At 52.1% G+C, this 23,791-nt stretch overlaps 12 protein-coding genes and 1 non-coding gene across 13 annotated transcripts; 7 read left to right on the forward strand and 6 right to left on the reverse strand.

Moving 5' to 3' along the window:
• Nucleotides 1-72: 72 nt before the first annotated feature.
• Nucleotides 73-1,629, forward strand: LAESUDRAFT_735379 (uncharacterized protein; the record flags this gene model as incomplete). Its single annotated transcript, XM_040910582.1, has 5 exons — nucleotides 73-483; nucleotides 535-652; nucleotides 701-922; nucleotides 979-1,242; nucleotides 1,304-1,629. The coding sequence occupies 5 exons, from the start codon at nucleotides 73-75 to the stop codon at nucleotides 1,627-1,629; spliced, it is 1,341 nt and encodes a 446-aa protein (XP_040767476.1).
• Nucleotides 1,593-4,325, reverse strand: LAESUDRAFT_674710 (L-asparaginase). Its single transcript, XM_040905569.1, has 9 exons — nucleotides 3,767-4,325; nucleotides 3,669-3,708; nucleotides 3,465-3,601; nucleotides 3,305-3,404; nucleotides 3,139-3,249; nucleotides 3,016-3,090; nucleotides 2,942-2,959; nucleotides 2,618-2,886; nucleotides 1,593-2,553 (listed from the first exon to the last, which is right to left on the reverse strand). The coding sequence occupies exons 1-9, from the start codon at nucleotides 4,262-4,264 to the stop codon at nucleotides 1,747-1,749; spliced, it is 2,055 nt and encodes a 684-aa protein (XP_040767477.1). The 5' UTR covers nucleotides 4,265-4,325; the 3' UTR covers nucleotides 1,593-1,746.
• A 118-nt stretch (nucleotides 4,326-4,443) lies between these two features.
• Nucleotides 4,444-7,273, forward strand: LAESUDRAFT_741960 (bifunctional tryptophan synthase TRP1). The gene is made up of 12 exons (XM_040911167.1): nucleotides 4,444-4,569; nucleotides 4,621-4,785; nucleotides 4,837-4,930; nucleotides 4,995-5,133; nucleotides 5,188-5,284; nucleotides 5,337-5,914; nucleotides 5,964-6,006; nucleotides 6,056-6,238; nucleotides 6,290-6,605; nucleotides 6,661-6,921; nucleotides 6,976-7,052; nucleotides 7,111-7,273. The coding sequence occupies exons 1-12, from the start codon at nucleotides 4,528-4,530 to the stop codon at nucleotides 7,210-7,212; spliced, it is 2,097 nt and encodes a 698-aa protein (XP_040767478.1). The 5' UTR covers nucleotides 4,444-4,527; the 3' UTR covers nucleotides 7,213-7,273.
• Nucleotides 7,274-8,231: 958 nt separating this feature from the next.
• Nucleotides 8,232-10,120, reverse strand: LAESUDRAFT_695561 (Aldo/keto reductase). The gene is made up of 10 exons (XM_040906242.1): nucleotides 10,108-10,120; nucleotides 9,880-10,058; nucleotides 9,751-9,832; nucleotides 9,655-9,690; nucleotides 9,576-9,599; nucleotides 9,415-9,525; nucleotides 8,953-9,363; nucleotides 8,606-8,881; nucleotides 8,475-8,548; nucleotides 8,232-8,422 (listed from the first exon to the last, which is right to left on the reverse strand). The coding sequence occupies exons 3-10, from the start codon at nucleotides 9,811-9,813 to the stop codon at nucleotides 8,398-8,400; spliced, it is 1,020 nt and encodes a 339-aa protein (XP_040767479.1). The 5' UTR covers nucleotides 9,814-9,832; nucleotides 9,880-10,058; nucleotides 10,108-10,120; the 3' UTR covers nucleotides 8,232-8,397.
• Nucleotides 10,121-10,663: 543 nt separating this feature from the next.
• Nucleotides 10,664-11,306, forward strand: LAESUDRAFT_722722 (uncharacterized protein). The gene is made up of 3 exons (XM_040908261.1): nucleotides 10,664-11,115; nucleotides 11,164-11,208; nucleotides 11,264-11,306. Exon 1 carries the CDS (start codon nucleotides 10,676-10,678, stop codon nucleotides 11,051-11,053), a length of 378 nt encoding a protein of 125 aa, XP_040767480.1. The 5' UTR covers nucleotides 10,664-10,675; the 3' UTR covers nucleotides 11,054-11,115; nucleotides 11,164-11,208; nucleotides 11,264-11,306.
• LAESUDRAFT_722724 (uncharacterized protein) lies at nucleotides 10,907-11,740 on the forward strand. The gene is made up of 2 exons (XM_040908262.1): nucleotides 10,907-11,208; nucleotides 11,264-11,740. The coding sequence occupies exon 2, from the start codon at nucleotides 11,405-11,407 to the stop codon at nucleotides 11,669-11,671; it is 267 nt and encodes an 88-aa protein (XP_040767481.1). The 5' UTR covers nucleotides 10,907-11,208; nucleotides 11,264-11,404; the 3' UTR covers nucleotides 11,672-11,740.
• Nucleotides 11,734-13,675, reverse strand: LAESUDRAFT_518878 (uncharacterized protein). Its single transcript, XM_040902778.1, has 4 exons — nucleotides 13,652-13,675; nucleotides 12,941-13,588; nucleotides 12,684-12,893; nucleotides 11,734-12,630 (listed from the first exon to the last, which is right to left on the reverse strand). Exons 2-4 carry the CDS (start codon nucleotides 13,466-13,468, stop codon nucleotides 11,797-11,799), a joined length of 1,572 nt encoding a protein of 523 aa, XP_040767482.1. The 5' UTR covers nucleotides 13,469-13,588; nucleotides 13,652-13,675; the 3' UTR covers nucleotides 11,734-11,796.
• Nucleotides 13,676-14,702: 1,027 nt separating this feature from the next.
• Nucleotides 14,703-16,497, forward strand: LAESUDRAFT_810707 (uncharacterized protein; the record flags this gene model as incomplete). The annotated part of the gene is made up of 3 exons (XM_040914246.1): nucleotides 14,703-14,847; nucleotides 14,913-15,695; nucleotides 15,753-16,497. Exons 1-3 carry the CDS (start codon nucleotides 14,780-14,782, stop codon nucleotides 16,495-16,497), a joined length of 1,596 nt encoding a protein of 531 aa, XP_040767483.1. The 5' UTR covers nucleotides 14,703-14,779.
• A 235-nt stretch (nucleotides 16,498-16,732) lies between these two features.
• LAESUDRAFT_741964 (uncharacterized protein) lies at nucleotides 16,733-20,556 on the reverse strand (the record flags this gene model as incomplete). The annotated part of the gene is made up of 6 exons (XM_040911168.1): nucleotides 20,097-20,556; nucleotides 19,887-20,047; nucleotides 19,052-19,832; nucleotides 18,665-18,991; nucleotides 16,898-17,313; nucleotides 16,733-16,855 (listed from the first exon to the last, which is right to left on the reverse strand). Exons 1-6 carry the CDS (start codon nucleotides 20,515-20,517, stop codon nucleotides 16,733-16,735), a joined length of 2,229 nt encoding a protein of 742 aa, XP_040767484.1. The 5' UTR covers nucleotides 20,518-20,556.
• An 895-nt stretch (nucleotides 20,557-21,451) lies between these two features.
• LAESUDRAFT_t24 lies at nucleotides 21,452-21,563 on the reverse strand. Its single transcript has one exon. It is a non-coding gene; the product is annotated as a tRNA-Ser (tRNA).
• A 213-nt stretch (nucleotides 21,564-21,776) lies between these two features.
• LAESUDRAFT_722729 (uncharacterized protein) lies at nucleotides 21,777-22,494 on the reverse strand. Its single transcript, XM_040908263.1, has 2 exons — nucleotides 22,397-22,494; nucleotides 21,777-22,341 (listed from the first exon to the last, which is right to left on the reverse strand). The coding sequence occupies exon 2, from the start codon at nucleotides 22,097-22,099 to the stop codon at nucleotides 21,875-21,877; it is 225 nt and encodes a 74-aa protein (XP_040767485.1). The 5' UTR covers nucleotides 22,100-22,341; nucleotides 22,397-22,494; the 3' UTR covers nucleotides 21,777-21,874.
• Nucleotides 22,282-23,085, forward strand: LAESUDRAFT_519115 (uncharacterized protein). Its single transcript, XM_040902779.1, has 4 exons — nucleotides 22,282-22,512; nucleotides 22,573-22,607; nucleotides 22,663-22,823; nucleotides 22,883-23,085. The coding sequence occupies exons 1-4, from the start codon at nucleotides 22,463-22,465 to the stop codon at nucleotides 22,955-22,957; spliced, it is 321 nt and encodes a 106-aa protein (XP_040767486.1). The 5' UTR covers nucleotides 22,282-22,462; the 3' UTR covers nucleotides 22,958-23,085.
• On the forward strand, nucleotides 22,986-23,732 carry LAESUDRAFT_722730 (uncharacterized protein). Its single transcript, XM_040908264.1, has 6 exons — nucleotides 22,986-23,008; nucleotides 23,059-23,163; nucleotides 23,229-23,380; nucleotides 23,442-23,588; nucleotides 23,645-23,660; nucleotides 23,712-23,732. Exons 1-3 carry the CDS (start codon nucleotides 22,999-23,001, stop codon nucleotides 23,324-23,326), a joined length of 213 nt encoding a protein of 70 aa, XP_040767487.1. The 5' UTR covers nucleotides 22,986-22,998; the 3' UTR covers nucleotides 23,327-23,380; nucleotides 23,442-23,588; nucleotides 23,645-23,660; nucleotides 23,712-23,732.
• Nucleotides 23,733-23,791: the final 59 nt, after the last annotated feature.

Below are 23,791 nucleotides of genomic sequence, written 5' to 3' on the forward strand. Positions count from 1 at the left end.
AAGGAAGTAAATGCACGAGCTAGCCGCATTGCTGCTGTAGGAACTGCTGGCACATCGTCTAAACCTCTCAATATGGCCAAGAAGACTGCGCCAAAGCGCCCTGCCAAGATCATCGTTGAGCATGAAGAGATCATCATTGAATCTTCATCGTCTGAACATGAACACGGCATAGAAACAACTCAAGAGGGATCTATCGTTGATATGGCCGGCTCATCCAAGACAGCACCAAGGAAAGCACCAGGCCGTGCAGGCGCCGCAGCTAGCGGCAAGGCGAAATCGGCGGTAGCGAAGGGCAAGGCCAGGGCGGTGGAGCATGAAGAGATGGACGTGGATGAGGTGCTGCTGGTCGATGACGATCGGCCGAGTCGTACAAAGCCTATTCCAAAGGTCTCAAAGGCCAATGCTGTGTCGATAGCTCGTCTAACGAGGGAGAAAGAGAGCCTCTCACGCGAAGTAGACAGACTGCGTAAGAATGTGGACAGTGTGAGATGATCTCTTCCATTGTTGGTAACAACACTGACCATCCTTGAGCAGCTCAACGCTCAAGTGAGCAAGTATGAAGAACAGCTAGAAGAACTGTTCCACATTCGCGAGACGGAAGCAGAGCAAAACCTCAGAGAGCAAGCGGAACAGTATGAAGCAAAAATCCAGAGTGAGCATCATATGCGTTCCGTGACGGTGTCGCTGACTCTCGTTGCAGCCCAGGAGGCGCTGATCAAGGAGTTGACTTCTCAGCTGACAAAAACAAAGGCCCTGGGAGCGTCTGCAAAGGCATCCGTCGTACAGTTCTTGACGCGCGAAGCAGCTGATGAGGAGAAGCTCGCCGTGGAGCGGGAGGTTGAACGTTGTAGGGACATCATCAAAAACAGAGATCAGCAGTTAGCGGAGAAGGACAAACGAATACAGGACCTCGAGGTTCAAGGTATGTCTAGATTGTCGCGCATGCACTGTGGCAATGTCATGAATGTCGTCTTATAGAGACGATCCTACGATCTGACCTGGCGGCTGAGATTGAGAGAGGCAATCACCTTTCCAAAAACCCGCCTCCTCCCTCTGCGCGTACTCATACGAAACCTCCGGACGATCCGAAGAATGCTCTCGTCATCCGGCTGTACGAGGACATGACCAATTGTCTCATAGTGTCCGCCAAAGTGGGAAAAAGTGCATATTTCAATCTGGACGAACCTGTCTTTAGTTGCGTTTACACACATCGAGACCCTGACTCAGATGTAACCGCGGCCAGTACGTCACGCTCCCTAGATGTGCGACTTTCTGGCGCGCTTACTGTCTCACACCTCTGTAGGCGTGAACTTCAGTTTACGAGAGATATGGGAGAAGCCCGAGGGCTCCGATCCAGATAGCCCAGTCAAATCCAAAGATGATCTGGTCATGAGAATGAAGTATCAGCCATATAATCTTGAAAACGAGCCTGAGGAATTCGTGAAGGCTCTCAAATTTTTAGGCCATGCGTTCATCTTTGCTCGTGACCAGCTTCCAATATTCCTGAAATCGTTGACCGAGAATGTGGACAATGCCGTGCGAGGCGCAGTGGAAGAGGACATGAGTGAAGGAGAAGAGGTGGTCGGCATGGAAGAGGTGGTTCAAAATGAGGTTGTAATTGTCGAATGACGGCCAATGTTATGACTAATGTCAAGTGTACCTGTTATACCAACTCTGGAATACATCCATCCAATGCACAGCCTATTACGATACCTCTACCGGAAGCTCTTATGGTAGCGATCAAATCTAGTTGTCCATGCCTGCGCCCGCCATAGCCCAGATACGCAATGCGTGTTCGTCTCTGGATACCGTCGCTTTCTTCATCGCCAGATCAGTAAATCCACCTTCAACGTCCGCACCACCTAGCATCGCGCCGGCCTTCACTAAGGTGTCCACAACGCCTTCGTGTCCTTGTCGGGCAGCATAGTACAGCGGAGTGTGCCCGAGGGCATCTCGGAGGTGCACTAGTGCACCAGCTACCAACAATGCATTGACAGCGTCTACACATCCATTGAGTGCCGCAGAATGGAGCGGCGAGCGACCGGAAGATGGTTCGATGCAGTTTGTGAGACCGCCACCAATCGCGATGTTTCGCCTTGGCTGGAACTCGGAGGTTGGACTGGAGGAATGATCTGTGCTGAGGTCCTGCTCAGCGGCTAGACAGAATTTGAGAGCTTCGATATCGTTCCGCGCGGCAGCGAGATGGACGAGGTATGGAAAGAGAGCGCCTTCCGCTGAGGCGGCCTCTGACGCTGTCCAGGACCAGGGCGCGGCTGCTTCAGCCATGTTTTTGGCGCTTTCATCATCTGTTGACGGCGTCACCGTAAATTTTGGCACAATGGGTCGAGCAGACGAGAGCCGGATGACTTGAGACAGAACCCCATGAATGCTTTCGAGATTTTGATCGATTCCCTTGGGTTCGCTGATGGACGGTGGAAGCGTACTTGCCGGTCTCGTGAGCTCTCCGCGAAGCGGCGTTCCGATAAGCGAACGCACTTCGCCTATGGATAGTTCCGGCTTCGCGAGGAGATAGCTCAGTTTCGTCAGAGCGCACTGTTGATTTGCCGCATCACGCGTTAGCTGCAATCGAGCTCACACAATAAATCGGAGAGCTGACCTCGGGAGTCATATCCCCACCCGGGATGACTCCGGCCGTCAATAGCTTCCTCCCGGTCTCATATGCGTCCGAAACAGAGCCTTTTGCGCACTGAGAAATTGAGACGATCACGACACCCCTATCGCAGGCCTCTTTCAGTTCTCCGATCAGATCGGCGCGCTGTGGTGCATTGCCTGCGCCGAATGTCTCGAGTACAACACCGCGGGTAGGTGGAGCGAGGAATGCCCGGACTGTGGTAGCTGTAATGCCAGGGAAGAGACGTAAGGTGGCTTGAAAAATTATGCATGAGCGAATGACGCATGTATGGGACCGCGAACGACTCACCCACGTGCGGGCTCATGTCTAAGGCAGGAGAAATGAATCATTCAGTCGCCACATAGTACAATAATATCACTCACGTTTGTGGGATCTGAATCGCCTCAGACTTGTTTGTCGGATCACATCGTTCCAATTGACAATAATGTCAATGCCCACTTTATCATAGATAAGTCAGATACAAGAGTAGGACAGTGTAAACAGACCATTCACGAGTGGGGGAAAGTTTGGGCTCGCAAAGGCGTTGAAGTCATACGACGAGACCTTGGAGACCCTGTTACCGCGGTAAAGAGTATGATTGAAGAACAAACAGCACTCTGCGAGTAAGCGGGTCTCAGTCAGTGTATTCTTATGAAAGCTGAATGAATGAACCTGGTATTATATAATGACCCGCAACCACTAGAGCTCCTAACAGATTATCAACGGCGTCATTTCGTAGCTGGGACATAGGTATCTGGGCACCAGTCACGATCTGAAGACGATACCATTAGGACGATGATAATAATGCGAGATCCAGCGGAGTCATACTAACCACTGTCTTTCCCAAATCCTCCAATAGAAAGCTCAGTGCGGAGGAAGTGTACGACATAGTGTCTGTTCCGTGCAGGATCACAAAAGCGTCAAAGTTGGCATAGTTGAGCTCTATCTCTGTTGCAATCCTAATCCAGTCTGTGCTACCATACGCCCCACAGAAATAATTGGTCAGGATGACTCGACAGATAAATGTGTAAATTACCTTGGATCTCGATGTTACTGCTGTCCAGGAGTGGATCCCACTATGAAAGATATCGTTCTTAGGCAAAATTCGCGCATATAAGAAGCTTAAGCACTCACTTCAAGTACCGCATATCGGATGCGTTTCCGCATGCCCCCAGGAGCCGTGCTCCGAGGTGTGATCAGGCTGGGTAGTTGCGCTTCATGTAGATCATCAGTGACTTTGACACATGTGGGCTGTCTTCCGTCGATAACAGGAGAAAGCTGTGCGGCGACGTGAGACATGCCTATAGGCCGGGAAGATCGCACGAGAAATGTGGGCAGAGAATGCTGGGGCTGTGGAACGGGGTCTGGGGAGGCAGCTCGACTTGCGCCCGGTTTCGGGATGGGACTTGCTTTCCCGCTATGGCTGCTCCATTCCCTGTATCCCTCGACTGAGGCAGAATGAGAGAACAAGGAATCTTCGAGCGGGTCGTGGAATCGGTTTTGAGTACGAAGGGTTTCGGTGAGGAAGTACGGCTCGGGTACATAGCCATGCTGGCTGAGGATCATGTTGATCGTACCGCCTGTGTTCAGAATGAGAACCTTTGATTCGTCCGATGGTTGGGCGAGGTCCATGGTGTTGAATTCTCGTGGATGCGCCCGAGCCTCAACTTGGCTTGAGCGCCTACACGTTGTTATTGAATCAAGTTTCAGCGCTCAGCGCTCAGCCCTGCTCGGCCACGGACTGGAGTCGAGATCCGATCGGGAGATAAGATGAGATGCTCCAAGTTTCGTGATTGATAATTCAGAGTTCCCTTGACTCGAGCTGCTCCATAAAACCTGGGTGGTCTCACCGACATTTTGCACTTCCCTAACCCCCCTCCGTTCTTTTGCGTAATATGGAAGCTCTGAAGAAAGTATTTGAGAAGAAGAATGCCAATGTGAGAGTGCACCATTCAACAGGTTTCGCGAAACAGGCTAACTTTCTGCAGAGCAGTCCTGCCCTGGTCACCTTCGTGACAGCAGGCTACCCGACTGCAGATGACACTGTGCCTATATTGCTTGCGATGCAGGAAGGAGGAGCAGACATCATAGAACTCGGCGTGCCCTTCTCCGATCCCATGGCGGACGGACCTGCTATCCAAGAAACGAACCTTGTGAGCATTTCTTCCAAGCTGCGCTCGCTGATGGTTATTTCAACTTGACAGGTCGCTCTTCAAAACAACGTCGAGTACGCTCAATGTCTTGGAATTGTGAGGCAGGCTCGCAGGAAGGGTCTCACAGTCCCAGTTTTGCTAATGGGTACGTCACGCTCGTCAATATCTCTGCACATTGACGTTCCAGCTCATCAGGCGCCCTTGCACAGGTTATTACAATCCCCTTCTTGCATATGGAGAGGAGAAAGCAATCCAAGACGCAAGCGAAGCAGGTGCCAATGGCTTCATTGTAGTCGATCTTCCGCCAGAGGAAGCTGTAGGATTCCGGGAAAAGTGCACAAAGGCAAAGTACGTTAGTTTTAGAGTCCACGCATTTCAATGTATCTTACGGTCTTCCATCAGCGTCTCATACATTCCCCTTATCGCACCCTCGACCACCGACCATCGAATCGAGTTCCTTTCTTCTATTGCAGATACCTTCCTCTACGTCGTGTCCAAGGTAAACAAAATGCTGTTATATCTTGGTCGCGTGCTCACACATGTACACACAGATGGGCACTACAGGATCCTCCGTATCCGGCACGGTGAATAGCGCCCTTCCTGACCTCATTTCTCGAGTACGAAGCCACACAAATGTTCCCCTCGCAGTAGGATTCGGCGTTGCGACGCGACAGCACTTCGATCTTGTAGCTGATGCTGGTGCAGACGGCGTTGTGGTCGGCAGCAGGATAGTGTCAGTCATAAAGAACGCGCCTGCGGGAGAGATCGCAAAGAGTGTCGAGGCCTACTGCCGCGAGATCAGCTTGAAGGGTCAGCCCCCGAAGCAACCGCACCTCCACAAATCGCACAGCTCTGCTTCCAACGCGAGCAAGGCCGATAGCGAGGCTACGCACGAGGAACCCCTTCCGCCGCGCTTTGGACAGTATGGTGGACAATACGTTCCGGAGGCGCTCTGGGACTGTCTGGTGGAGCTAGAACAGGCGCACGAGGCGGCGATTAAGGACCCCGAGTTCTGGAAGGAGTTTGAGAGTTATTATGGGTACATGAACCGTCCATCGAACCTCTACAAGGCAGAGCAGCTCACTCAGCATGCCGGTGGTGCGACGATCTGGCTCAAGCGGGAGGATTTGTGAGTTTCAGAGTTGTACATAGCAGTCCACATTGCTGATGCTTCACAGAAATCATACAGGGTCCCATAAGATCAACAACGCCATCGGTCAGGTAAGCAAATTGCGATGTCAATGCGGGTAGACAAGTTAAGTCCTTGCAGATCCTGCTCGCTCGCCGCCTGGGCAAAAAGCGAATCATTGCAGAGACCGGAGCAGGACAACACGGTGTCGCCACAGCCACCGTTTGTGCCCGCTTCGGTATGGAATGCGTGATATATATGGGCGCGGAGGACGTACGGCGTCAAGCTCTCAACGTCTTCCGGATTAGGATGCTCGGGGCCAAGGTATGCAAGGCTCACTCTCGTCCTTCCACCCTGCTTACGCGCTGTCCACAGGTTATTCCTGTTCATTCCGGCTCCTGCACACTCAAGGATGCAGTGAACGAAGCGCTGCGCGACTGGGTGACAAACCTTTCCGTGACGCACTATCTCATCGGCTCTGCGATTGGGCCGCATCCGTTCCCGACAATCGTGCGCGACTTCCAGCGCGTCATTGGTAAGGAAATCAAGGCGCAACTGAGTGCGGAGATCGGCAAGCTGCCCGATGCTGTCGTAGCGTGTGTCGGAGGGGGCAGCAACGCCATCGGCGCATTCTACGACTTCATCCCGGAGAAGAGCGTGCGACTGATTGGTGTGGAAGCAGGAGGCGAGGGTAAGCGTTCTCTCTTGTCCCGACCCGAGCACACTTCTGATATGGTTCCTATCAGGCCTGGAAACAGGCCACCACTCTGCTACCTTGAGCATGGGCCATGCTGGCGTTTTTCACGGTGTGAAGACATATGTTTTACAGTCGCCCACTGGCCAGATCATCGAGACGCACTCGATCAGCGCTGGGCTCGACTACCCAGGAGTGGGCCCCGAGCACGCCTGGCTGAAGGATTCAGGTCGAGCGGAATACGTGGTAGCTACCGATGAGCAGGCGCTCAGAGGCTTCCGAATGTGCACTCAGCTAGAGGGCATCATTCCCGGTATGTCGTAGCGACATTGTAATTGTCACGACTGAGCGATCTAACACTTTGTAGCATTGGAGTCATCTCATGCCGTTTGGGAGGGTCTCCGCTTAGCAAAGACCTTGCCAAAGGAAGCCGATATTGTCATCGTACGTAGCTCCGTTCACATGAGGCTCGTTTGCTTGATACTGATAGATATGCTCTCAGTGTCTCTCCGGACGAGGAGACAAGGATGTGGAGCAGATCTCCCAGCTTCTCCCTGGCAAATGGGAGGATATCCTCGACTGGCACATCAGTTCCGATGTGTAGTGATGGTAAAATGTAACATAATATATCCTGGAGCAATCTACTCGCGCCTATATGACGGTTCACTTTGATGAGCGCCCAGGAATGGGCCCGAAGCCTTTCATCGGCCAGACGCTGTCAAGCCACTCCAGAACTTTACAACTGGTGTTAGTCACAGCGAAGATACTATGGAAAGGCATGTCACCAAACAGTGGCGTGATATTCACGCACAGCCAATGGTATACTAGTACCCAGAGTTCACAGTCGTGCGTCCAACCACCTGATGCTCGTGAGGCGCTCCGCCCGCGGATCGATAATATCGTGACTGCCGCTCGCATACACACGAACAGGTTATACCCAATGGATAATAAACAACTCTTCGCAATACGTGGGACATGCAGGGGATGGCCATTCATGATCAACATACATTCGTATGTGAGCAGCATGTAAATGATATGAGGTGTGAACCCACTGATGTGGTTCCATCTAAGTTGAGTGGCATCTAGCCGCCAGTTTACGAGACTGCGAAAATGTATTGAAAAAAACAGCCTGGCGATGTGTGAAATAAAGCCCGACGACGCCGGCTTGGCCTGTTCGGCTTTTAAGTTCCCGAGACAGCTCGAGCTTTTCAAGCGACCTGTATGTAAGACAGTTTATAACGCGTCTTCCAATTGCCTTCGGCTTGCGTGATGATGCTTGTTCTTCAATCCGATCACACGGATATTTGGCGTTGGTCAAAACGCTGGCAAGGGATAACGCATATGTGACACGAGTTCATCCGATAGACAGACAGACGCGGCCACAGAATCTGATGGACATCAAGAGATACTGATTTGGATGCATGCCATATTTTGTGTACCACTGGTTGATGGGACACTCGGAGGAAGGAGGCATGATGACCAGACATTAGCAATACTTCACACTAAACCGTGACCGTCTTGTGTGGTTGCGAATCTCGCCGATGGTTGGCAGCTGTGCATGTCAAAGGGCCCTTGTCTCAAAAATGTTTTATGCTGTTGCAACGCATTTTCTGGGATCAATGCGTGAGTAAGCTTTGTAAATCGATCATGCCTTAACTCGATCCATGATCTTAGTACTTTACATTATACTGGGATTCTTACACCGCAAGCTCGCATCGATGACCCGGAAAAACATGCTCGGTAGCACAGCTCCCAATCGCTAGAGCGGAGGTACTAAACTCCAATACGTTTACCGGTATGGTTGATACTCATACCTGTCCGAATATATCAGCAGAACTCAGGATTATTATGCACAGCGAGACGTACGACTCCTCAAGATACTTGAGTTCCTCCGAAGTCAACGTCTTACCCGTGATGATGCACTGTTCAACTCGTTCTCCCTGAAACAGAAGAGACATTCATTTTTCTGCGGGAGGACTGATCAGAGTAGGGCATACGGTGTTGGCTCCAACAATGGGACTGGAGATCTTCGTGACAGACCAGGCGAGGGCTACCTGACTCATAGTCCACGAATGCTTCGCAGCCAACTCTTGGACACGCTTGATGATCTCGAGATCGCATGGCCTACGCTTCTTCTCGTATGGGGTCCCGTTGATCATCTTCGTGCGCGTCGTCTCAGTGCCAATGGGACGGGCGAGATGTCCGTCCATCAACGGTGAAAACCCGATAACGCCGATCCCTTTGAGCTTGCAATACTGGATTACCTCGAGCTCCTACTCAGACAGGCACAGCGAAAGGGGAGAGAGTTCAGCACTCTATAAGCAGTGAATGCAAAATCCCTGACCTCCGGACGGTAGAGGAGCGAATGCTCGACCTGCATGCTGCTGAATGTCGTCCATCCGTTGCGTTCCGCAACGCTGTTCATCTCGGCAAACTGCCAAAGGCGCAGTCGACAAGCACCGATGTACCGCACTTTACCCGATACCACGAGGTCATGCAGCGCTTTCATCGTCTCCTCGAGAGGGATCTCAGGGTCAAAGTCGTGAATCTGGAGGAGATCGATGTAGCTTGTGTTCAGTCTCTGCAGGGAGGCATCAACTTGATTCATGATTGCCGTGCGAGACAACCCGCCCAGATTGACGTAGTCGCGGGTGTTTGGCAAGTGAGGCATGGCAAACGTGAACATAGACGCCTCACTGCCAACCAGGAACTTGATCTTCGTCAGGATGACCATGTTCTCTCTCGGGATGTTATTCTGCCCAGCGGCTCAGCACGGAGTAGACAGTTGATCATTGAACGATCTTACCTGTTGGATGAATTTCGCGATCATTTTTTCCGACTCGCCATTCGAGTACACATTCGCAGTATCAATTGTGTTGATACCGCAATCCCAGGCAGCCTTGAGCAGCGGAAGGCCCTGGACAGCAGGTTAATCGCTATCGTGATATGCAGAGCGAGTCAGAGGACCTTATCTTCGTCGATCACCCAAGGCTAGACAGAGAAATCGCGTGAATATATGTCCATTGTCGTCCAAAATCACACGTACGAGCCACTGAGAGCTGCCGAAGGCCATACCGCCCAGCTATCAAGAGTGGCGGCTCAAAAACTAAGGTCGCAATTGACGACCATGGACAGCACGCACGATTGGAACAGACACGCGGAGACCAGACCTTCCGAGTTGACGGTATTCGACTTGAGGAGCCATTGTATGGACAAGAGTGAGGCTGTCTAACGATTAGCGAATAGCACAGAAAACGGCGGAGGAGCTGACATCGGACTTCAGCTTTGATGCTCGCGGGCATTTATAGAGAAAAATGTCTCTTCTCTTGAAGATCGGGCTTCGAGGGCATAATTCTGCCGCGCTTCTACAAGATGTGATTGTTCCTGACAGAAAACATTTCTTTGATTTTCTACTGATGGAGCGGGACTACCGGTCGGCGACTTGACAGTCTGGTGCAATCAGGTTGTGCCATAGCTGCAATATATCAAAGCGACACACCTGAACACGTACGCAATAATGGATGAGTTTGTCTCTCGCAACCCAACGTGATGATGTGATGTTCGGTGGTCGTGGACGATTCCATGATGGCCACGTGGAGTTCGGATGAGGCTCAGGTGTTGATAGCGCTAGATCTGTTACGCTGCTTTACGGCGTACGACGTGATCGTGATATCTGAGCCAAATGTATTGGACCCTGAGGCCTGAGGCCTGAGGCTGAGGTCTTGGAGGCTCAACTCAAGCAGGACACTTCGGCCCCACTCGACCGCATATTCGACAGTATCCTTTGAGGCTGTGATTGTTCGTCACAGTGTAGCTTTGCATCTATCCGTCTTTACTCACCTTCCACCGCTGCAGATGCGAGCTAGGGTGGATGGGTAGCGGACCATCACACTGCGCTAGTTTTTTTGTCATCAGAGGATGCAAAAGTTGACGTTGCATCCTCGAATCCCAGACGCCACTCTCTGGATACGTCCGCGCACGTGATCGCGTACTGTGCGCGTCTAGCGACGCACGCAGGGGACGCACGAGGACGGGGCACAGACCGACGTTGCCTCCTCACTGCCACCATGAACGCCAGGTGCAGCATCTGCCTTGATACCCTGACTGAGAAGTCGTCTCCTATGACCACCGTTTGCGGCCATCTCTACTGTCTTGACTGTGCAACGTTCAACTTTGCCTCGGACAACTCCACCTGCGCGATTTGCCGCAGGCCACACACGCTCCCGGCGCTGATCAAGCTCTATCCGGACTATGAGCGGTCCAAACTTAATCGAGCGGGCCCATCGTCTGGGACTCGGAGTAAGGCGCACATTGCAAGTGCCGGCGCGGGAGTGCTCGATGCGTGCTACGATGTGATCAAGAGCGAGAAAGATGCATGCGATCCAGAAGCGCTGGAGACGGCGCTGTCCAAGTATGTGCTGCACAACTGCCACAGCTTATATTGAAACCTTCCAGGACGAATGATCTGGTTCGCGACTTCGTTGACGAAGATGACCCAGATACTCGAGTGAGGACATTACGATCGGCAAGGTCGTTCTCTCACATGAATTCATAGAATCTGCTGAGAACAATATGTACCGCGCTCTCCGAGATCCGATCCGTGCGTGTATAAGCCCAGCCATCTCCTTCACTGTTCTCTAATATTAATGAGTCAGAGACTCGATAAGACATCGGGGGTACCACAGCTGGAAGAAGAACGCGATCACTCGCAAGCGGTGGCCAGCCGACTGCGAGCTAAACTTGCTGAGGCCAATCGCGCGCGAGAGGAAGAGCGGAGGACCGCATTTGAGCGGCAGATGGAGCGGCAGACTGAGTATCTCGAGCAGCTGACCGAACTGCAGAACAGGCTGCAGGAAATAACGGGAGCGCTGGCGACAGAGCGGGCCAAGCTCGAAGTCAGCGAGGCAGCTGCTCAAAATTTGAATTCACAGCTGACGAAATGGCGCGTACACTCCAATAAATATAAGAAGAAGGTAGATACTAGTCGTTGCACATCACCTATGGATGTCATGTCCACTGCTAATGAACTGATCACAGTACCATGTTCTGAAGAAGGAACATGAGGCTGTGAAGAACGGGATTGATGATGCATTTTTTCCTAGCGATTCTCTTGAAATAATTTAACAATCTTCGCACTGCACGATACGGATACCGCTATACCAGCTACTACAGGAGCTTTCTCACATGTTTACCTACGCTGAACACAGGGCACATGTATGTACGTATTCGATTTGGCCATGACGGGCGCTGATGCTACCTGGTTATATGCACTCGTGAAGTGGGCGAAATTCGAAAAGTTCATCGACAGAAACGCGAGAAACGCTAAAAATGAGGATAGAACAGCGGAGGCACAGCACTCGTCGCTGCGCTCGTACACGAGCCCTGCAAATAATAAATACCAAGAACAAGGCAACTTACAAGCACCAGGAAGTACCATCAAAAGTACTACACGGAGCCGTTTACGAGTTCGAGCTTTGAGACTGCTGTCGCAGTTGCTTCTGCTTTTCCTGCTCCAGACGCTAAGAAGGTTCGTCAACATGGGCACAGCTGACCGCGGAAGGAATGATCGTACATGATAGAGCAATTGCACAGCCATCTGAATGTTCGCAGGCTGGCCAGTAATGACCACCAATCTCTCCCCTTCCCCGCCTGCGGGGGCGCCGTTCATGCCCACGCCCACAGCACCCGGCTCCATGATCTTGATCTGACTAGCGCTCATATGCCGGATCTCATTAATTTTGGCACCGCCCTTGCCAATGATGCATCCAACCAGGTCGTTCGGGATATAGATCTGCTGCGTCTGCAGTTGCTGCGGCGCGGCATGCGAGCCGCTGCCGTAAGGGTTGGAATAGCCCGGTACGTACGAGGAGCCCTGGTATGGCGGACGGCGGGCGTAGCTAGAGGGGCGGTAGGACGAGTTGTTGTAGGATGGCATGCGTTCGTTTGCTTCGATCAGGATGTTGCCGATATAGTACGTCGCGATATGGATGGCGTCGGCGACGCCGGAGACACTGAGCACACGCTATCGCCTATGCGTGAGAGGAGAGCGCTAAAGAAGCAAGACATAACATATACCTCTGTCGAGCCAGGCAGCATGCCCTCGCTGGCATTCAGTCTGGCTCCACTAGCATCCTGGATCTCCTTGATCTTCGTCCCACCCTTGCCGATGACTGAACCCATGCGAGAGTTGGGGATCATGAACTTGATGGTGACAGCGCGGCTTCCAGGAATGGACGGCTTGTCAAACGGCTCATCATTGATTCTCCGCACGATGAGACCGAAGGCCTACAGACCGTGAGCCGGGACCTCTGCAGAGGCCGGATGCGACCCACCTTCGATACCGCGTCGAGAGGGCCGCTGACGTTCAGAATGCGCTCTGGGTTCCCTGGTATACTCTCCGAGACCATAACTCGAGCACCGCTTTTCCCTCTGATCTCGTTGACATGCGAACCGCCCTTCCCAATGATGATCGAGGCATCCTGGGTGACGATCAAGCACCGCATATGGATGTTGGCCGGGGCAGCTGCAGAGGTCGTGGACGAGGTGCTGGGAGCCGCAGAGGTAGTCGCGGAGCCGTTTTCCTGGACATCGTCCGAGCGCTCCTTCATCTCCACGGTCGAAGGCCTGTCGGTCGGTGAAGGAGTCGACGCAGCAGTGTCGTCGACGGACACTTGAGCGTCGGTCATATTTACGTCACCAGCAACAGACGTTGTGGCCGGGGTGCCTCGTTGAGCTTGGGCTTGTGAGTCATCCGAAGACGGCGTAGCGCCTGTGTTGGCACGCTTGTACTGCTTCTGCTGTTCGTTGAGGCTGTCAGAGGGGGAGCGGGAGCGCTTGCGGTTGGTGTCGACTTCTGGCATGGTGGCAAATTCAGTGTTTTCAGCGTCCAAGACGGCTGTGTCAAGGCTTGTGGGGAAGGGACACGGGGGAGGAGGCTTGGGACGGGAGTCGAGGCGATGGGACGAGTTCTGAAGGGAGGCAGTGGGAGTGGTGAGGGGAATGTGGGGTGGGAGTAGGCATCGATATTTTGATCATGAGCTTACCTGTGGAAGTCGACGGAGGCGACGGGGATCGGTGCTTGGTCACCGCGAGGGATGATGAGCAGATATAATAGCACAATCACTGCCTCGGATTTGAGGGAGGATAGACGCTCGAGATGGCGGGACTATATATGAGACCAAACAAGCACAACCGGGGAATAGACTTCTAGCTTCGCACACGTCTTGTAAGGATACATCAAGTCGTTCGATTCCATAGCGCTGCATGGTTGTTGCAGAGCAATCTATCAAAAGAATACTCGTCTCTCTGATGTTGCGTTAAATAGGCCATACTCAAAAAAGCGGACTACGAGCCATCCATTCAAGACGACCAAACTCGGATCACATTGAGCGTGCGTGCGTTAGCATCAGCAGCGTGGATGCACCGAAGAACAGCATGGATGTCTGATTGGTACAATAAAGTCTGATTGCGACTCCGAGTGCCAGCTGTCGTCCGTGAACACCTTCCAGCAGCGCGGACGTGTCAGGCAAGCATGCGGAATACATAGCGACCACGGATCTGTGCGAACTCGTGCTGGCAACGCGAGCCGCGGGCGATGACCACCGTGAAGTCGACTTGATCCACAGGCGAAACGCTCTCAAATTACCGGCGGTACTGACAATCGTGAGCTGCCGTCCGACGACTCGTGAGGTAGTTTCGATACAAACGTTCGCTTTGAAACCACATTGCCGTCAGATTGACAAAGGACGAATTATAGTACGAACAACGTGCTAGGCCTTGATCACTCCCCTCCCGTATGCATGGTGACTGTCGACTCAGTGTATAGCTACTATAGCGGCGCGTCAGGATTCTTCCTTGGGAACCAGAAGAACGCGTAGCATCGTCGGGGCTGTTGACTAAGCACCGCATCAGGCAATTTGAAGCAAAACATGTCTTTCTTCCTGATCAAGCTCTCAAACAAAAGAACTCCTCAAGACGGGCAATCAATTCTTTTCCACGCTGCTCAGCTTGACAGTCGCTGTCATCCCGGACACGACGCATTGGGCGTCATCTCACTCTTGTTGTTCTTCGCTTAGGCTGCCGGGCTATATAACGATGTGCTTGATGGCTGGTGCCTTGTGCCCCGCTAGGTTCTTTGCCTCACAGTGATACCTTCTTTATTGCACTTCGTCATGGCTCTATCTATAGAGATTCGACCTCATTCTCATTCGCTGGACATGTTCGGCAGGCCGGATGTATCGTGAGTACTCATAACAGTTTATTCGGTTATCACGTCATACTGAACATCATACCATGCGATTACAGCACTGCGTATTCACTCTCTGGGGACGTCGCCCTATCCCTGCTCTGCCCCTACTCCATCTTCGAGCGCCGCAGATGTGCACGGCTACTCCTACAGTCGCTCGTCATCCACTTCGAGGGACAATGCGAACTTATCACCGACGAAACTGGCTACGTGCCGTATCGCGTGTACCGAGATTCGAAGGAGCTAATCGTAGGCGGACCTGTCGAGCTCAGCAACGATGGTCACGAAGACACGTGCGAGCCATGTACATGGAACGTCGCCTTTAACTTGGTCGTTCCCGGCTGGCTCCCGACGTCATGCGTCGTTGGCGACTACACAAGCGTGGACAGTGGAACAAGCTACGCTCTATATGTTACAGCGACATTCTTAGATGTCGACGAAGAAACGAGTACTTCATGGATCTCATCATGGTTTCCACCGCTCTGCTACCCGTTTCGCTCAAGGAAATGCGTTGTTCATGCAGCAAGATGTGATATCATCGTGAACCGGTATACATCGCAACCTGCACGCGAGCCATCCTCTCCAGCCCTCTCCAGCTCACATACGGTTGACTATACCGTTTACGCGGACCAAAATAGCAACGTCGATACATCCTCTGGCGTGCCCTTCGAGGTGGTCTCTAAGGTTCGCGCGTTGATATCAGTTCCCGACTACGTCGACGTGAACGATACATCGTTTCCTCTCTGCCTACGTCTTCGTACGAAGGACCTTCCGGAGCATGATTGCAAGCGCCTCAGAGTCACCGGGTTCTCGCTCGACATTGAGCAGATAGAGCAGTACCGGTAAGGTTTACTCGGAAATTTGTCTTCAGCCTGCACGAGCTGACTTCGCACTGATAGTAACACGCCATCTGCAGCCTACAAGTCATCATACCCTCTTCCACCGGCATCAGAGCAGCCGCCCCACCGACCGCTGCGGAATCCGCATCCATTTCACGCAGTCTACGAAGTTGGCCTCGGCGCCTCCCCTCCGTCGCAGAACGTCTATACGCGCACCGTCTCTCTCCTCCCCGATAACAGATCCGGTGGATACATGCTCGAAGGCGATAGATACATCTTCAAACGGGACGCAGAACCGGAATGCTCCTCGACGTGGTTCGCCATACGCACGGATGTTTCATTCTCCGGTTCCTCTCACAAACGTCCGCGAAGGCTCCAGCAGAGTGGACGCGCGCCACTGTATGCGTTCACCCATCGGTTGCAGGTCACACTGGAGTGCACGTACGACCTCAACGAAGGCGACGAGCCCGAGTGTGCCACCGAATGGCTGCGGTTCTCCATCCCTCTGCGCTTCGCGCGCGTCATGCGCAGCTGCCCGTCAGAGTGCAGAGCGTTGACGCCATCCGAGCTCTCTTTCATCTCCGGACGCTCGCCTTCGCCTTCCGTCGAGTCTCTCAGCAACTCTTCGACCTTTAACCTTGCACTTGTGTCGAGCGCGCCATATGCACAGTCACTGCCTGCATACTCTCAACTGTTTGACGAATATGGCGAGCGCAAGATCGACTATTCGGTACCTTTGCCGCTGTATACACCCAATGTCTCTCCCGGAGACGTGAAGGTTGAAGAGTCCTTCCTCCTAGGGTGACGCCCACTGTTGGGCAGCATACACCTCTTCGCATTTAGTCCTCCTCTAATACCCGCTCCAAGTTGTATCACCGGTTCCGTCCCGACTTGTAGCATTATCAGGCAACCCTCGAGTAGTCGGCTCATATCTATTCATTCCTTCCTTTTGATCTGATACAATCATGTGTACATACAAGATGTAGCTATTCCACAACAAAATCTGTATCCATACCTCTTTTGACGCCAATACCATCAGTTCATGCGAGAGGGACCTTCTGCAGCACCTCCCATTCTCGTACGGGTCCATCACACTTCACGATCCATATCGACTGGCCATCGAAGCCTTCCAACGTATCCACCGTGGAGCCTTCTCCCGGACGCTCCGAACAATCCAGCGTGACCCCACCGTCTCGTTCCAGCACCCGCCCAGCGCCCTTCAATTCGGCCGCCACCTGCGCGCGCAGCTCCGCATCCGCGCTGTCGATGTAGTACAGCGACATGTGCGCTATTGGCGGAACCGTAGATCCCCCGAGCTTCTGCCTGAGATGCGCCCGCAACGCAGCGAGCGCCCCGGTATCGCGCACGGACGCATACACCGACATGAAGTACTTATCTCCGACGTCAACAGACTTGAAGCTGACTGGAATTGAAAACTGTCCGTCCGGGACGGCTCCTCGTAGTAGCTCGGAGACGTCCGTCGACGTTGGGACTGTCGTGAGCGTGACGTGCGGTTGGAAGTCGACGAAAGAGGACGGGGATTTGGCCGGTATTCTGACTTCCATGGCTCGTTTCAGCTTTGCTGACTGGCTAGCGGTGGGGACGAGCCATAGCGAGGTACCTAGGAAAGGCTGAATTCTGGAAATGTGCGAGTTCAGTATTAAACAAACGCACCCATGGTGGTCGCGGCGACCGTGGTGGTGAGTAGCCACGTGTCTCATGCTTGATCCAGCCTAATCGGGCAAGAGTGATCGTATTCGGACCTACATGGACCCACGTCATTTACCCGGTGGCTCGACTACTAGTCCGTTTCGGTTGTGATATCAATCAGGTCTACAAAATTGCCTGCTGCTCGACCTGGCATCTTATATGATCTGATCTTCATATACGCTGCTAACCGAAATGGCGGGCAATTCCAATTCCAGATTCCAGAATGAGGATCCAGCAACGACCAAATTGTGAACCAAAATGGCTGGCTTGTATTCGTCATGGAGCGAATCCCGATGGTCTCTTCATCAGTACTCCATCTTGAACTCTACAGATAAACTGTAGCATTGATAGCCATCGAATTATCATGAGGTCAGCTTCTCATCCAAGCGTCATTGCGCGTTCGTACTAGGCTCACCTGAATGGTGCAGTCATTCTCATGGAAAGTCTACGCCATCGAAGTTGCCTCCACAACAAACCTTGAAAGGTGAAGAACCGAGAAGGTGAGCCACAGATGTCTGCTAGCTGATTAACCGCATCATTCAGCGTGCTATTCCAGAATAATAATAAACGGTGCAACCACTTTGCACAGACCTACGCATCAATACCGCACATCTAAGAGTCAAATTCTTACCAGTTGGCAAGAACGCCACCACCAGCAGAACGAACGACATATCTTTACTGCGCGCAAAGCCTTACAGCGGGCGATGAAGGCTTTGCGCTCGGCAGGCATCGCCTACCACCCACGCGAAGGCGAATGCATATTGCCACTGGATAAAGAGGAACAACGCAGAGTGCGTGCGGCGCAGCTGGCATGGAGAAAGTTCCGAGACGAGAAGCGCACTGGCCTGGGATGGGAGCGCATCCTGACCGCGGCTGCGAAGAGGTTGGAGGAACAGAGAAGAGCATGCCTACAAGCTACATTGAGAACGAGGGCGTGGCAGCGCGAGCAGTCGCCACAATCTCTCGATAAGATGGTTTGCTAGTCGACCAGGGACCTCAGTAGAGCAGCTTGCCATTTCGCATGTGGAGGATGTCGGAATCAGAAGCGTAGGCGAGATTGCATAATCATTCGAGCTGGGAGACAGTATGACAGAGCTGAGCGTATAGTACACTACTTAAGTACACACACCATAAACATACACAGCACCTCGTTCCTACACTCTATCTCTCCCACGATATTGGCTACATTATTCAAAACTTCATCACTCCAGCGTCGCGACAACGGTAGACCAACTATCGTTTTGTTTAATCGTCCTTCAGACTGATCCACGACTCGCCGACGCCTGAACCTTCGTTGCTCTCCACATCAGCTTCAGAGCCGGTTTCTGACAAATCGTGGTCGTGAATATGCTCATGGTCTGAGCCGGAGCTGGCCAGATCCTCCTCGGGAACGGCAGTATGCGTCGTCGCCTTTTCGACGACCGGCACCAGAGGAGGAGCTTCCAGGCGCAGCTCCTGGGGAGGAGGCACGGGAACGTGCGGAGGAACAGGGAGCAAGGCATTACGGATTGACATGAGGAAATACGGGAGGTTCAAAAGTGCATCCAGGATGAGGGAGGGGAGATAGGATGCCAATGCATAGGTCCGCGCTGTAAGTTTGAAGGCTGTCTGAGCTCCGATGGTCACCATTAGAAAGTTCAATAACCTACCTCCTGCACCGACTACGATTCTGTCGCCATGGATCCATTGGTGAAATCCTCCCAGACCAAGGCGAGCAATCGCACCAACAGTTCTCCGGTCACTCTTCTTCCCGTTACTCACCACATCGACCATGGTGCGAACGAATTCCGACACGTCGGTGGGTTTCCTGCCCGAACCAGCCTCTGCAGTCGAGGCGAACGCGATACCGTAGAACATCTTCTCCGAGGTCGACCAATTCTCCATGGTGCGCTGAACGTCGGCGGCTGGACGCTGTGCGGCAGCTGGGGTGCCAACGGTGCCTACATCGACTACGACTACCTTGATGTTCTTCATGGTCTTCGTCTCGTCGGTTGATGCAGCCGCGCGGATCTCGCGACGAAGGATCTCGACACCCCGAAGGGTAGCAGCAGCGCTCATCGCCTGCGCCGAGCCGAATGGCACACCGACACGTGCATCCGTGGCTGGCAGGCAAACAATGATGCTCTTCTTGCCATGTGAGGAACCATGGCCACGGGTCTGCCGAAGGAGGGGTAGCAGCGATTGTAGGATCTGCAACGGAGTGATGTGGGTGGATTGCAGATACGTAGAGTACGACTCGCGCAACGGGAGATGTTCAAGAGGTGCAGGCGCAGGAGCTGTGGCCGGAGAGGGCAGCGTGAGCAGGGAGATGACGGAGTGGATGTACATGTCTCGGGTGACCGAAGCATATGGATCACCGGCAGCAGTGATTGGGAACCGTCGAGAGAGCGTGTTCGAGAAGGAACGGAGGAAGTACGGGATCGTATCGGGCTGGCGATAACCGAAGTCAGAGCGAGAATGGGACACAATAAGTCTAACACTCACCGCTGCAGGATCCAACACCAGTGCCCGTACATATCCATGGCATCGTCGCTCAACCTCTCCAACAGCCTCAGGCGTGGCGACGCTGGTGATGACGATGTATCCTTTCTTCTCAAGCTCCAAGATCAGCGGCAGACCCAGGGGCGTTTCTCCCCCGAGCACGACTAGGAGGCTATCAGCAGAGGGGTAACATGGAATGCACTGCAAACATACCGACAATCTGCCTCCTCTCTAAGCTTGCAGATGCTCTCGTGCGCGCAGTCCTCGCCTTGCCTTTGTGGAACCCATAGCCCACCAAGAGACCCGTTCCCACTGCACCAAGACTGACACCGGCGGTCATCCACGGATGATCAATGACCCATTTCGCCGAATGCTGTAAGAACGACTGAGGCGGCGGGGGAGGAGGCGGTGGTGGTGGAGGAGGGACCTCAAAGGTCCCAAGCCCATGAATGCGGAATTCTGGGAGAGCTAGCGATTGGGGGCCGAATCGAGAGACGTCCTCCCATAGGCGATGGACGGCTTCGCTGACTTGAGGCAAATCGGGGGTTGCTGCTTGCAGAGCAGAGAACAGCAGCTCCTCCACTGACTCCAGATAGTCCTCAATCTGCTCGACAGTGGGTATAAAGACGGGCATGGCGAGCACAGAGTTTGTAGCGGAACGCCCACGGCGGATGAGTCGCTATGCCCGTGCCGCCCACAATTCGTAGTAGAAGCGCCTGGCCAAATACGCGTAATTATTGCCACCGGGGGCATGAGCCCATGATTCTGCCGGGAACATTTTGGACACATTGTAATAACAGTCCAAATAATTACGCAATGTTTTCAGTGCATATATCTTGAAATCATTTTGAATGTTTTAAGATGTTTTAAGAATTAGCATTGGTGGAACAATTTTGATAGCATTCATAAAGATGCAAGAATGAGACCCCAATGTTGCAGCTGACAGCATTCAAGCAATATTGCCATAACACTATAAATGTTTCTTCAGAGAAAATTTTAAATGATATCCATGAGGGGCCATGATGTCTTCAAGATGTTCCCATTGAGTTCACTGTGATCGCATAAATGGTGTTGCTATATATAGTAATGTGCTAACCACATTAGGACATCTCCGATGCGTTCAAAATGATTCTAGTCGGCACATGATGAAAAGCATCTGGTACTCATTGCAATATCACATTGATCACATTTTTAATGTATCCTTATGATTCATTCAAAATGTTGCCAACATATTTTGTGAATGCTGGCCGGAGTAAAATTGTTGTCGCACTATGGTGTCTTTCTGAATAATATCACAATTATTCCACAATGAACTCACTCGAAATAATTCAAATTATTTTATAATGTTTACATCAGTAACAGTAGAGTTACATTGTGACTGTTATCATGATGTGTTCAAAATGTTCCCGGCGGAATCATGGGCTCATGCCCCCGGTGTGCTTTTCTTGGTAATTGCTGTGGCTAAACCTCTGTATTTGAATCTTCCGAGCTCAAATCATCTCTCCTCGCACTTTCTCCACTCCCTTTCATGTTTTCTGACCTCGTAACGCGATAAAATGATGCAAAAACGACGCCAGCAGGACTCGAACCTGCGCCTCCAAAGGAGAACAGATGACCGCATTTGGAAGTCCACTCCCACATAATTCTAATCTGTCGCCGTAACCACTTGGCTATAGCGCCTTAGACATCAATATCATTGTGCAATATATCATATGCTTATGTAAATGCATTGCTCATTTGAGGAACGAACAGTACCCGTTGCACATTATTCTGACCTAAATAATATTTCTGCTTTTAACGTCAACACATGTGCGTCTTGGCTACAAGAGCGTACCGGAACTTTGATGAACTCATCAAAGTCAAGCACCGCTCGATCCTGCTCGATAAACGTTTCAAAATCCAACCGCCGATTCTCAAATCAGTGCCTAGCTTGCCTACGATGAAAACAAGACGGACTCTGGGCACCATTGAACGATCTGTTTCAGCTTAGATCATACACAGCTGTGCCACCTCCTTGTAGCCGCGGCTGGCGACGCGACACCAATATCGGCACCCCGGGGGCCCAGATGCGCTGGCAACGCGTCTGCCTTCTCACCCGATGGATTGCTTCTGCATAAATGCTGCGATGGATCATCTTCGCTTGACGATCGTAGCGCAGATGCCATGCACAGGCAGCTTCTGGTTTGGAACGAGTGCGCTGGCTCAATGCGCATCATGTGCCTCCCGATTCATGTATGGGAAGACATGTTCCCGATGTTACGGGAGCTCTCACACAACAATGATATGCTCGATATGATTCCCGCTCGCTGGAGGTGATGGATGCGATGGAGTCGGCATGTTCAACGACACGATTGGCAGATGCTGAGAATGTCAGCTCAGCTGAGCCCATCATACTGTGAGAACTGCGCAGGGTTCTCAGTCGACTGGTCAACTCCAGCAACAGAAGAATATCCGATATGTGCTTCCGCACCCGTGATTTCGTCCCGCTTTGCATCTGATGATCATATTTCAAGCATGTCAAATAGCTACCCAGAGCGAGCTGCTACTTATACCTTTGCTACCCACTCCAATTCCACAACATGGCGAGCGCGACCTTAGAGGCGACCGACTCGGAGCTGCTCAAGGCAAAGTGAGCTTGGAATGCTCCCTGTTGGCCAGTTTGCTGACTCCGAGGGCCTGTCATGCATAGCTTCATGTCGAATTGTGCCTTTGCATCCGCAGCAGGTGAGCATGGTCGTAGCTGAATGCCGCAGTGCATTATAACAATGACCCGATCTAGTCCTCGTATTCTATGAACATATCTCTACGTTCAACCGAGAGATTAAATTCTTTTGGGGCAAAAGGTCATTCTCAGCAGTCCTCTTCTTCATCAATCGGCTGCTGGCTCTCATCTATGGCGCTGTATTGATCGCAATGACAACCAACATCTACTCACAAACTGTACGTATCGTGATGGAACTTCAATCTGATCACGGCGGTCTGACAGGATGCCTCGGCAGAGGTTCGTTCCGAGTCCTCTAGCTCACAGAGTTCCAAAAACCCTTTACATTTCATGCCATTTAGCTGTGAAGTAGTAAGTAATGCATTTAGCTGTCTTATACTCGCGATCACGACGATGTCCGCAGGTAAGATTATATGCACCACGTTTCAATTAGATACTGACATCCTATCGCAGTGGTCACGTTACAGCGAGTATATGCAGTGACCGGTTGTGACTGGCGTCCTACCGTAATTATTGCATTTTTGGCCGTTGCGGGATTAGGGCTCGATATCGTCGACGGTACGCTCTCTACGATAATTGGATTGAACGAATCGTTCCATCACTAACTCTCTTGTCGTGAGAAGGCTTCGTAAACGATTCAACCGGGGTCACTGTTCTAGGATCAACAGCAATATGCTACACATTCCCACAGCATTCGTTTGTAAACACCTTTTCAAAGTAAGCAACCCGCACTGTCGGCAGCTTATATTTCCTTCTCAACCGTCAACTACCAGGCGTAAGCTGTTCACGCGGACTTTTCCTTCCCCAATTGAGCCGTACTGACCGATACTTCGTAGTAGCAATTACGGGCCTTGTGAATTCTGTGGTCTACAATGTCGTAGCGGTCGGTGTCATCTGGAGAGTGCTATTTAATCAACTCAGCCCGAACTCCACTGGAGTGTTCTCACAGAGGCTATCGTTTGTGACATTGTTGTTGAGAGACGGTGAGTAAAGCTTATGTTGTAGGACCGTGATTGGGCCATATTTTTTCTGTCTGTAGGTACAATTCAGTTCGTGTACGTGGCCAACTCCTTTCAACTGCAGGAACAACTGAGGCATCGCCATAGAATGCTAATGGTACTGAACGTGAGCGTGAATATAGTAGCACTTATTGGCCAGGTCAGTAACCCAAATCTCCATCAACTCT

This window comes from Laetiporus sulphureus (assembly GCF_001632365.1).
Source record: "Laetiporus sulphureus 93-53 unplaced genomic scaffold LAESUscaffold_7, whole genome shotgun sequence".
NCBI lineage: Eukaryota > Fungi > Basidiomycota > Agaricomycetes > Polyporales > Laetiporaceae > Laetiporus > Laetiporus sulphureus.

Excerpts from the sequence above, each read along its gene's own strand:
- LAESUDRAFT_722722 (XM_040908261.1), top strand. The coding sequence starts at position 10,676 with ATGAACGCCAGGTGCAGCATCTGCCTTGATACCCTGACTGAGAAGTCG.
- LAESUDRAFT_695561 (XM_040906242.1), bottom strand. The coding sequence starts at position 9,813 with ATGGCTCCTCAAGTCGAATACCGTCAACTCGGAAGGTCTGGTCTCCGC. Across the intron at positions 9,600-9,654 it reads TCGGCAGCTCTCAGTGGCTC|CCTTGGGTGATCGACGAAGA; the intron begins GTACGTGTGATT and ends TTCTCTGTCTAG. Across the intron at positions 9,526-9,575 it reads GGGTGATCGACGAAGATAAG|GGCCTTCCGCTGCTCAAGGC; the intron begins GTCCTCTGACTC and ends CCTGCTGTCCAG.
- LAESUDRAFT_518878 (XM_040902778.1), bottom strand. The coding sequence starts at position 13,468 with ATGCCAGAAGTCGACACCAACCGCAAGCGCTCCCGCTCCCCCTCTGAC. Across the intron at positions 12,894-12,940 it reads CTCTCGACGCGGTATCGAAG|GCCTTCGGTCTCATCGTGCG; the intron begins GTGGGTCGCATC and ends CACGGTCTGTAG. Across the intron at positions 12,631-12,683 it reads TGCTGCCTGGCTCGACAGAG|CGTGTGCTCAGTGTCTCCGG; the intron begins GTATATGTTATG and ends CATAGGCGATAG.
- LAESUDRAFT_722729 (XM_040908263.1), bottom strand. The coding sequence starts at position 22,099 with ATGATGCGCATTGAGCCAGCGCACTCGTTCCAAACCAGAAGCTGCCTG.
- LAESUDRAFT_519115 (XM_040902779.1), top strand. The coding sequence starts at position 22,463 with ATGGCGAGCGCGACCTTAGAGGCGACCGACTCGGAGCTGCTCAAGGCA. Across the intron at positions 22,608-22,662 it reads TGCCTTTGCATCCGCAGCAG|TCCTCGTATTCTATGAACAT; the intron begins GTGAGCATGGTC and ends GACCCGATCTAG. Across the intron at positions 22,824-22,882 it reads CCAACATCTACTCACAAACT|AGGTTCGTTCCGAGTCCTCT; the intron begins GTACGTATCGTG and ends ATGCCTCGGCAG.
- LAESUDRAFT_674710 (XM_040905569.1), bottom strand. The coding sequence starts at position 4,264 with ATGGACCTCGCCCAACCATCGGACGAATCAAAGGTTCTCATTCTGAAC. Across the intron at positions 3,602-3,668 it reads CAGTAACATCGAGATCCAAG|ACTGGATTAGGATTGCAACA; the intron begins GTAATTTACACA and ends ATGGTAGCACAG. Across the intron at positions 3,091-3,138 it reads CTTTCCCCCACTCGTGAATG|TGGGCATTGACATTATTGTC; the intron begins GTCTGTTTACAC and ends TCTATGATAAAG.
- LAESUDRAFT_741960 (XM_040911167.1), top strand. The coding sequence starts at position 4,528 with ATGGAAGCTCTGAAGAAAGTATTTGAGAAGAAGAATGCCAAT. Across the intron at positions 5,285-5,336 it reads TCCTCTACGTCGTGTCCAAG|ATGGGCACTACAGGATCCTC; the intron begins GTAAACAAAATG and ends ATGTACACACAG. Across the intron at positions 6,922-6,975 it reads GCTAGAGGGCATCATTCCCG|CATTGGAGTCATCTCATGCC; the intron begins GTATGTCGTAGC and ends AACACTTTGTAG.
- LAESUDRAFT_722724 (XM_040908262.1), top strand. The coding sequence starts at position 11,405 with ATGGAGCGGCAGACTGAGTATCTCGAGCAGCTGACCGAACTGCAGAAC.
- LAESUDRAFT_722730 (XM_040908264.1), top strand. Across the intron at positions 23,164-23,228 it reads AGGGCTCGATATCGTCGACG|GCTTCGTAAACGATTCAACC; the intron begins GTACGCTCTCTA and ends TGTCGTGAGAAG.